Source organism: Fringilla coelebs (assembly GCF_963513975.1).
Source record: "Fringilla coelebs genome assembly, chromosome: 15".
NCBI lineage: Eukaryota > Metazoa > Chordata > Aves > Passeriformes > Fringillidae > Fringilla > Fringilla coelebs.
Window position 1 is genome coordinate 12,141,518 of NC_140041.1, and position 10,607 is coordinate 12,152,124.

The window sequence follows — 10,607 nt, forward strand, 5'->3', positions numbered from 1 at the left end:
TTAAGAGGATTTTTGGCTACACTTCACCTTTTCACCTTTGTTTTTTACCTTTATTCATTCCTCTGAAAATGGTGGTCTGCAGCATGGCTTGGATGTAGCTCATGTTTCCCAGGTTTCCTAAGCTGTAATTCACTAAGAAGCCAAGCTGGAAAACAGTTGAGGAGGTTTATAAACACTGTTTTAGCGGAAAGCAGATACCCAAGAACCTTGTTCTCTCTGAGACCTCTGCTGCACTTTTAGAAGCTATCACCCTTCCCTTTGTGCCATCAGCTTATCCACAGCTTGTGCTCACCATCCTTTGCCACTGCGAGAGTGAAGAGTTCTGCTCCCTGCAACCCTGAAAGGATGGCTGCACCCTTTCAGGGCTCAGAAAAGTTCAGCAGCCTGGTTCTTCTCTGTTTGTCAGTGGAACCCAGGCGTGCCACCGTTTCAGTTTTGCCGCATTAGAATTATAGCAGTGGGCAGAACATCTGGATTTACCGCTGGAGCTGCCCCACTGTGAGTGCAGGGCCAGCCGGGGTGAGGTGTCTCCCACCGCGTGCTGCAGCTATCTGCCAGTTCTGCTGCCTGAGCTCTGTGGGGATGAGTCAGCTCTGGTCCAGGAGCCATCTGGCTGAGCAGCGCCGTGCTGAGCTCATCAGGCTGCTCCCGGGAAAGGTTTCTTCACTCAGGCAGAACATTCGCAGCACCTTGGCACTTCATCGGTGTGCTGCCAGGAGAGAGGTGGAAAGTGGCCATTCACATACCTCCAAGGTCTGCATTTCTTCACACCCTTCCAAATGGAGAACGAGCTGTAAAGCTGTAGATACTGGACAGAGGGGTGACTCAGTCCAATGTTGGGAGAGTGTTCTGTGGTACTGTATCAGGGCAGACAGCAGCCCTGAGCTCTTGTTATCCTGGCCAGCTGCATTCATGAAATGGGGCCTATTTTAGCCACTCAACCCATTGCATGCTTAGAAGCAGAGACCACAACAGCTCACTGGCTTCGACCTCACTGGAATGATGAGCCTTAACTTTTAGCCCTGGCAGGCAATGTTGCCTCAGTAATTTGGAGTCACCCACCTTTCTCTTGTCAACCAGTGGCACATCAAAGCAATATGGCTGATGCACGAGCTCAAGCACAGATTTACAGACCTTCTTTCATTCTCTCACTCCAGAAGTGCTCTGCGAGTCCTACTGAGTGCTGACCCTTTGGCTCTTCCTACATAACTTTTACCTTTAGTCCCTGAACACAGAGTCTGGCACAGCATCGCTGGGGGCTGGAGCTGGGCATGCTCTTCCCTAAGGTTCCACAGCAGGTGGTCAGTTTTCCTTTGCAGGGAGGGTCATGTTAAGCCCTGTCCATCTTATATATACTGTGGCTCTGCCCTTACCTGGGGAAAGGTGAATTCTTGGAGCTCTCTTACAAGTGGTAATTGCTGAGAGGTAGAAAATTGATGAGAATGAGGCAAATTGTAACTTTAGAGTGTGGATTTTCCTGGCCTCCTGACCTGCTAACAGACAAAGTTGCAGATAGCTTGGTTTTGCTTAGACTTTACTGCACTATCAAGTGCCAGAACGGTTTTTACTGCAGTGGGTTGTGGCCCGTGGTTAATGGAAAGGAAGAACTTGCCTGCAGGTGAGGGGCCTGTCTGAAACACCCTGTACCTGCATCCACTGCTGCATCTACACCTTGATAGTGTGGGGGTGATGCTCAAGCCAAGCACGGTGTTCTCCAACTGCAGGTATGACACAGGTCAGCCACAGTCACGCTCTTCACCCCAGTGCATCTCAGCCTCTTGCACCCACACTCTCCAGTTCCCCCTGAGCAAAGCACTCCTTCCCCTGACCTCGCTCTGTTACACACCCAGCAGATCTGTGTGTCCATATGTTTGTTCGGATCAAAAGGGCTCTGGATCTCACTGCCCATAGTGTTCTTCCTACTTTTGGCATTGATGGACACAGAGCTCAAAACGACCATTCTGCAAAGCAGGCAACCCCCAAAATGCTGTGACAACGACAGCGAGGCGGGTGAGTGTGCCTGAGTATGCCTGAATGTGACTGAGTGTGACTGAGTGTGCCTGAGTGTGTGTGAGTGTGACCGAGTGTACGTGAGTGTGCATGAGTGTGACTGAGTGTGCATGAGTGTGCCTAAGTGTGCATGAGTGTGACTGAGTGTGCGTGAGTGTGCCTGAGTGTGCCTGAGTGTGCGTGAGTGTGCGCCAATGTGCCTCTGCAGACAGCGTGCACGCCAGTGTGCGAGAGTGTGGCAGTGTCCGCACGTGTGCACGAGTGTGCGCCTGTGGGCCTCTGCAGACTCAGCACATAAAATGGGTCACTAGCGGGGTCATTTCACTCACACAAGTCCCTGTGCCCGCCTTTCTTTCTCCTTGCCCTTGGAGTCATTTGCATGTAAACAAGTAAAACTACGACAAAGGGTAACAAAGTGACGGTGAGGAACGGTGAGAGGAAAGGGAACAGTCCCAGAGTCCTGCTCTGGAGACTGCATCCTCACAGCTCCTCCCGGCTGGCCCCCCAGAGCTCTGATCCTGGTGCGGGAGCAGAAAGAAAGGCCCATTGAGAAGTCTGGCTCCAAATTAGCATTTGAATTCCCTTGTAGCCTGTTGTCAGATGGGCAGGAGGTGGGTGCTAGTCTCGGTTGCTCAGCGCTGATACACAAAGGTGGCTTTAAAAGGTCCTTATTTTTCTGAAGGCAAGAAATGCATTGCTCAGACTGTGGATACTTTATTCTTTTTTTATTTTTTCTTTCCTTCTCCCATTCTTCTCCGTTTCACCCCTTTCCTGGGTCAGGCTGAGCCACAGATAGACACGTCTGGGTATTGTTAGCCCTGTCTGACCTACTTCTCTCCCTCCCCTCGGCCCCGTGTTATGGATGCTGGTGCTATGGAAACCTGCTTGACATGCCAATGCCACAAAGCCGGGGCCACCAGCTGCACCCTCCTTTCCCGGCCCCACGGGAGTTTCCCTCCCAAACAGCTCCCCAAAGAAAGTTAGCAGCCCTGCTTTCCGGGGAAATTCAAGGATGTTTTCCATCCGTCCCACCAAACCGTGCTCCGGCGGGACTGGGGCGCTCTTCCGTGGGCTTGGGGACACCGGTGCTGTTCGTCCTCATGCCAGAACACAATATTTCGGTCTGGAGGCCACTTGTAAAGCCGACGCTGCCCGCACCAGACCGTATCCGGCACGGGCCAGCACGTCACGGATAGGGAAGTACACGTGGGTGTCCTTGAAGTTTTCAAGATAATAAGCTACAAACTTCTGCACCTTGATCCCAAAGCCTTCCAGGAACCTGGCTGGGATCCTGGGAACGCGGCGGTGGGAACGCGGAGGTGGCAACACCTGCGTTCCGGCGGTGCCTGCGGCGGGTGGCAGCGGCTCTGTCCGGGGACAGAGCTCTGCACTTCCACCGTCACTCGCGTGGAACCCGCCCCGCCGGGAACAGAGGCTTGTTTACAAGTTCAGCCTCTGTACCTCTTGTGATAAAAAAGTTCTCGCTGGTTCTGCGTGTTTCCTTTGCTCTCTGGTGGCCTCCCATCCGGCTGCCTGCTTATCCTGGGAGCCTGTGGCACTATCAGAGCGGATTTGCTTCCAAACACCGCGCGCCAAACGTTTTTTCTCCCCGCTGCTGGCAATGAACTGGCAGCCGTAAGGGGAGGAAGCAGGAAGGAGCTCTGGAGTCCGCAGAGCGCTTTGCTTTATGTCTGTCGTGAGCGTCCTCAGGAGATTGCTGCGAGGCTCCAGGACTCCCCTGCCCAATACCTTAAAGCCAGAGCCTGGCCCAGCACGGATCAAACTCGAAGGCGGCAGATCCGTGGATGAGTGCCAGAGGCCATGGCTGTGCCGGCTGCCCGGTGAGCGCTGTCCCAGGCACTCTCGGGGTGCAGCCGGCGGGGCTGGGGCACAGGCGGCGCGCCCGGGGCCGTCGGTGGTCGCTGCCCTTGGACACCCCCGGGCCCCCCGCCGCCCCCGGGCCCGCCCTCGTTCAGCCGCGGGCCGCCAGCGCCCTCTCCCGGCGCCGGGAAGCAGCGGCGGAGCCGGGGCGGGCGAAACGGGAGCAAATCCCGGGAGGAGCGGGGACACGAATCCCGGGGGGAGCGAGGCTGACGGCCTGGGCCTGGCCCCCATGGCGGGAGCATCGGTGGGACCCTCCCTCCCTCTTAGCGCTGGACCGGAGCCCACGGGAGCGCAGCAATGCCGCTGGCGGCTGGATCACCTTTAAACTGGTGTTCACGGGGTGGCTTTCACCCTGAGGGATGGAAGGTGACCCGGGGTGCAGGTGCAGCCCCCCAGCACACCCTGCGCCAGCCCAGCGGGCCCTCAGCACTTCTGCAGCAGGTTCAGGTGGGCAAACTGGTGCCATACAGCACCAGCACAGCATGCTGGGCAGCAGCATCATGAATTGAGTAAATCCCAAAATCATCGACTGTTTGAACCATCGATCGGTGTAAAGTGGTTTTCTTTGACTGATGAAGCAGCAGAGCAATGACAGCAGCTCTGGTGGAGGGGAGCAGCTTTCCTTCTGCTTGGGGCACCTGAAGTGGCCCCTCTGACAGTGGTTTGAAGGACTGATGATGTGCCCGTCAGATTTTCTGTGGCAGAACCGGTGGCAGTTCTGCCACAGAACTGGTGACAGGCCTGGCAGCCACCAAGGCCAGAGCCTGACTGTGCCGTGCCAGGATTTTTAATGGTCTTCTGTGCATCCAAGGGGAGAAGCCGGCTACAATCTCACTGCTGAATCATTAATTTCCCTCCTCTGAGTCATCCTGCGGCCCTGTCACACACAGAGCGGACACAAGCGGAGCTGAGGTGGGCAGGGTCTCCAGGTTGATACAGCGGGTTTAGAAAACTGGATGTAGGATAAAAGACAGAGATTGTGTCTACAGAACCAAGGAGCACCCGCTTTGACTAACCCTAGAAAGCAGAGTTTTGATGCAGAGTCAGGGCCTGCACCAGCAGCTGGGGCTGGTCCTTCTGCATTAACTCTCTGGGAGGTGACTGGTTATACTGGTAAAAAGGTGAGGACTGGGGAACATCTTCAGGAGATGGTAGGACCTGTTAATGCAAAGGCTAAGTGAAATCTCACTGTGAAATCTGTTCCTCCCTGACCTTGCTAAGGCACAGCCAGGGTTAAACTATGCTCAGACTTTTCTGAAATGTGTCACCAAAGATACCAGGAGAAAAAATTATTGTTTACCTTGCTGTGACACCTGAGGATTTTGGTGAGGATGAGGCCCTGCTGCACTGAAAACTTTGCAGAGACAAGTGTTGTACAGTTATTTGTGTTTGGCTTTAAGCCTTACCTTGCAGCATTTGCCAGTTTCAATGCAGCATGACTCCAAGGTAGGAGAGCCTGAAAGGGAAATCGACTGGATGCTTTGCTGAAGAAGCCAATTTAAAATGCATGGAAGGAAAAGAAACAATGTGAAAAATTAATCATTTCCTCCAAAAAGCCCCTGTCTTTTGTTCTTACAGTCCAGATATGCCTACTGCTGGGAAAAGGAGGGGAGAGCAGTGGGCTTTACAATGTAGTGGGACTGGCATGATCCTCATACAATTATTTTCACTCTCTGGGTTTGCTGTGAATTCCCCCCATGATGACACATGGACCACCGCTGGCATTTCCTGTGGCACTAACATGAGCACCAGTGGCCAAAAGCATCAGTATTGCGCATACTGGACTCATGAAAATCCAGCCCCTCTTGATGCAGGAGGGATCTGAGCACTGGGTAAAACATTTTTTGGTGTTGAGTGGCTCAGTACCCAATCCATGAGCTCAACATCTCCAAAAACCAGCTTCTCTCTCCTCAGAGCTCTCCTCCCATGGCACACAGGATTGCAGGCTTTGTTGGATTGTGTGTCAGGGAAACAAAGGCAGCCACCTTGCACTCACTCATGTTTCTGTTCTCTGCTAGCTGCAGGCTCACAAAGAGACACCCAGGACAGCAAGTTCAGTGACCTTTTATTTGTGCCTGTTGTCACAGGGCTAAGTTCAAAGTGGCACACGCAGCAGTGGTGATGAGTTTGCTCACTCTGATTTACAGCAGTGGCTGATAATCAGCATGAGGTCACCAACAGACTTTTGCACAACATGTTGGTGGCTACTCCACTTTATCCCTCACCTCTTTTGTTATGTCTCAGCCCACATCTGGTTCCAAACAAATGCCTTTCTTAGGTGTGGGCCTTGGAAAACTGACATGAATCTGTGTTCTGTGCCTGGGCTGAAGGCAGAGCTGCTGGATAATGGTAAACACATGGCACTTTCCTTTGGCAACTCACTGGGAAACTCAGACTGAGAAGAGTTTGCTCTTATATGTCCTTGTTTGGGGCTGTTGTTTCCGCATCAGACATGATGGAGCCGCCAGATGTGGAGCACTTGGCACACCAAGTGCCATAAGGGAAAAATATCTCCTAAACAGCTCAGCAGCTCCTGCCAGTGCTGGACAGTGAGGAAGGGGGTGTTAAAATCTCGGGTGAGGGTGGATTTCTCATTGAGGGCTGTAAAGTTGCAGCCAGTCTGTTAAGGTGGGCGAGAGGGAGCAGGACTTGAAGATGAGAACAGTGGTGAAGCACAGAGGAGTGGGTTATACTGTGAGAAGCTGAAGGATGTTCAGCCCCACATAGTGAGAGAGGAAGAAATGCAGGATGCCCAGGGCTGACACTGCAATGAGAATCCAGAGAACTCCAGCGCTGAAGTATATCGGGGCGAGTCTGGTAGGAGAGAGGCAGCTGCTGACACCGAGTTTCCTGCCTGGGAACAGCTCCTTCCTCCCTGCAGAGGTGGGTGGAAAGGCAGCCCCTGGCTGTCCCCTGCCCCCTGCATGGGGTCCCATGCCCTGCTTCCACCTCAAGGGAGCAAGCACACACACCCAAAAGGGCTTGGGGCAGCCCCAGCCTTGCCCAGTATCTGTCTTGCTGCCTCAGCCCTGTGTTCACATTATGCCTCAAGAGACAAGGCTGAGTCATGCAGGAGCCCCAGAGAACCCAAGAGTCTTGAGTGTTCCCAAAGCACATTATGTTTCCAAAAACAACCCCCCAGGAGTTCCTGTGTAGTGCCCTGAGGGCTGCCGTGTGTGAGTGCATGTGCGTAACTGTGTGTGTAACTGAGCAACTGTGTGCGTAACTCTGTGTGTGTGAGTGTGTAAGAGTGTGCAAGAGTGTGTAGCTGTGTGTAAGAGCATGCAAGAGTGTGTGTGAGTGTGTTTACCTTTCTGAGGATGATGCCTTGTATCCCATAAAGTAGCAGTAGCGGGCGTAGAGATAGAGCAGACCCAAGGCTGCAGCCAGACCTGTGTTTAGCAGAGATCACAGTGACCATCTCCAAAGGCTTTTCAGAGCTACTTGGAACCAAGGACAAGCCCAAAGTGAAGGAATAGAGACTCTGTGTCATCTGGCTCTACCATCCCATCAGAGACAAAATTACTGCTTAATTTGTTGTTCAGAAATCGAGCAGGACCTGAGGACTGAGGCAGCACGCAGGGGAACAGATCCAGTGACAAACCGGGTAACAGGATATTCTCACCTTGATGGAAGAAGAGTCCAGCCTGCCACAGAAGTGCCAGGAAGATGGGAAAATACTCAGAGGAGTTCACCCTGCCAGGAAAGAGAAAGGTCATAAACTAGGGAAAGGAAGGAAGCTCTTCCTCTTTTGCTTCCCCTAGAAGTTTCCAGACACTGGAGGCTTTTGCTTTTTAGAAATAATGTCATAAAAAGCCTCCAGGCTTCAGTTCCTGTCCCAGCTTTATTCACAGCACTTAAACAATGGAAAGAACAGGGTCTCCAGGTTACAAGAAATTAAGAAAAAGATTACCATTTCAGACAGTGCACAGAAAAGCCAATGAACCACTCCCACTGCTCTTTCCCAAGTGCTGCAGCTCAAACCCTGCTGTGGATGCCCCAGGGCCCCAGGCTGTAGGGAAGCCCTAGGCTGTCCCTCAAGGACATAAGGCCAGAGCAGCCTGGGCTTTGTGCAGGATTGGAAGGAGCACATAACTCTTGGGATTGTTTGTATGCCATGCCCTGTCCTCCCAAAAGGCACAGTAGCACCGAAAGATGCTGGATGAAGCTGAGTCTGGGCTAGTGAAGGAGCAAAGAAGGGGATGGCTGAGGGGATCCAGCTCAAGCTACTCAGTTGCTTTTTTTCCAGTGGTCAGCTACAACAATATGAAAGCTCCTCCCTCCGCACTGCAGCTCTAGCGCAGAAGGCACAGCAGAGATGCTGGGTTATCCTCACCCCAGCTGAGATCTGTCTGCAAACTTGTCCTTCCCAGTGAGTGAGATTCAGAGCAGGGCTGAAACTGCCTGAGGTTTGTCACCACTTGGATAAAACCAATCTAAGTCTCAGGCACCAAGGGTTTTGTCTTTAGGAGCCCTTCACTGTACAGCAGAGATTCCTCTGTGGTTTCTATCAGCAATGGCTGGTTTAGGACTCAAGAGCCAACCCAATCCTGATGTTGACTCTTCAACCCATTGATTAACCTGAAGGGAGGTAATTGCTTAATTACAGTTCCAGGAAAAGAATAGCAAAGCAGGGGAAAAGTGCCATTACATGAGATCTGACAAACATCAAGAGGAGTTTCTTACTGTGCTCGAAAGATCCTTTCAAATTCGGGAGGGCCCGAGATCTTTGGAGGTGAAATGCCAAACAACCTCCTAGCATAGATCACCTGGAGGAAGAAGTAGGCTGCAGTAAAAGAGAGAAAAGTAGCAGTGGTCAGTCCTATGGCTGGGCACGGTAGTGTCAGGAGCTGGCCAGAGGCTGGGGGAAAAGACCTGCAGTCTCCTAACCCCACACCTCCATACAGCAGAGAAAGTTTGAATAAAATCCCAGGTACCTTTTAGATAAGAAAAAGGAATGACCCAGAGCTATAGTGAAGCAAGTCATGTACTACCAGTGTTATCTGCTTTCTTGTATAATCAGCAGATGATAAAATTCTTACACAGTTCAGATGCACTTTATTACTGACAATTTCAAGGCTTTTTCATTCTTTTAATTTTTTTCCTCTTCTAAATTCTGATATCTGTGTAGGGATGGAACTGATGCCACAGATAAGCCAACCAGATACTGAATTAAATTGGCATGCAATGGGGACCTGTGGCTAGCAGATGTTCCATGTGGCCCACCACAGCCCATACTTCCACCTTTTCGCACAGCAGAGCTCTTTGTATGCTCACATCTACATGCACTTCAGGAGCTGCTGTAAGCCCAAAGAGGGAAATTCTACATGTTTGCAGAGGAAAAGATCTACCAAAAAAATTCTTAATGGAGGGGGTAGGTCAGTTCAGAGAAAGGGCTTCCCCTGCACTCATTTGGCTGAATGCTCTCCAGAGCCCAAACAAGATATCAGTTCCCTGTCTGAAAAGCAGTAAAGTGCCAGTGCAACAGGAGACATTAAATATGAAAGCAAAAGAAAATCAGTGGAGTTACAGTAGATTGATCCAGGCAGTACTTGAGCACACTCATCCAATGGTCCCTACCTTGCTCCAGGACTCCCAGGACTGTCACAGCAGCCAGCCAATGAATCTGATCCAACATATTGACTTCTCCAGAACCCAGAAAATCTTGTTTCTTGGTGAGAAGTTCCTCTGGCCAGGTTCAGTCCTTGCTGATGTGGCAGTTTGCAATGGTATCTGGCAGTCTAGGTTTGTTCTAATTGAACAAAGCAAAGATTTAGTCTGTGGTGTTGACACCCAGGAGGAGCCTGGTGCCCGTTATCCTACGCACTATGGAAATGGAAATCAGTGGAGACCGGTTTAATGGTTTAATGGAGTATTTCCTTTCCCGCCCCACCCTTTTCCAGATACAGAGTTAAGAGGAAGTGGAAAAGCCAGTAGACTGACAAACGTGAGAGATAAGGGAACTGGAGCTGAATGGATGGACAAAAGTCAATAGCCCACTAACCTACTCCCCCAGGGCATCTGCTTTAGCCCAGGGCACATCCCATCTGCTGATGTTACAGGAGAAACCAAAGCTCTGCTTGGGCTCTTGTGTCACACCAGAGCACAGGCAGCATTCCAAGGTACCTATCCCTGTGTACATAATCCTACACAGGCTCTGGTTAGCATGTGTTTGGCACAGAGAATGACTAATGGCCGCAACACTCAGACCCTCCATGAAAAACACTCTGAGAAGGTAAGAAAGGATGTGATAAAGTATAGAAGGTCTCTAGAGCTGTCCTGCACACTGATATTTCATCTGCAGATGGGTCTTGCAGAATGACTGTCAGACACCCAGGGGGTTTCAGAGGCAGCCCTTATCCCAGAAAGGCTGGGAGATGTGCATTTAAGGCTTCTGATCAATCCTCAGCGCAATCAATTCTCACCATGAACACCACAGCGAGCTCTTTGTGGGGAAAACCTGCAGAATTCATCAGGACATAGCAAAAAAAAAAATTACATTTTCACATGTCAGAAGAGACCCATTTGTCTGGTTCCCATCTAACAGCACAACAGCTGGCACAGACAGAAGCTGCTGGGACCCCCAGCTTTGTTTCCTTCCTCTCTCTTCATTCAATGAATTCTCCCATCAGACCAGGGAAAAAGGAAAGCAGGTTAAGACAAAGTGATCGTTGAACACCACTGTTATAGAAAGTTATATTAAAGCACTGTTA

General features: G+C 51.3%; 1 protein-coding gene across 1 annotated transcript; it reads right to left on the reverse strand.

Moving 5' to 3' along the window:
• Positions 1–6,071: 6,071 nt before the first annotated feature.
• On the reverse strand, positions 6,072–9,677 carry LOC311159667 (leukotriene C4 synthase-like). Its single transcript, XM_084215858.1, has 5 exons — positions 9,475–9,677; positions 8,581–8,680; positions 7,520–7,590; positions 7,205–7,286; positions 6,072–6,708 (listed from the first exon to the last, which is right to left on the reverse strand). The coding sequence occupies exons 1-5, from the start codon at positions 9,530–9,532 to the stop codon at positions 6,582–6,584; spliced, it is 438 nt and encodes a 145-aa protein (XP_084071984.1). The 5' UTR covers positions 9,533–9,677; the 3' UTR covers positions 6,072–6,581.
• Positions 9,678–10,607: the final 930 nt, after the last annotated feature.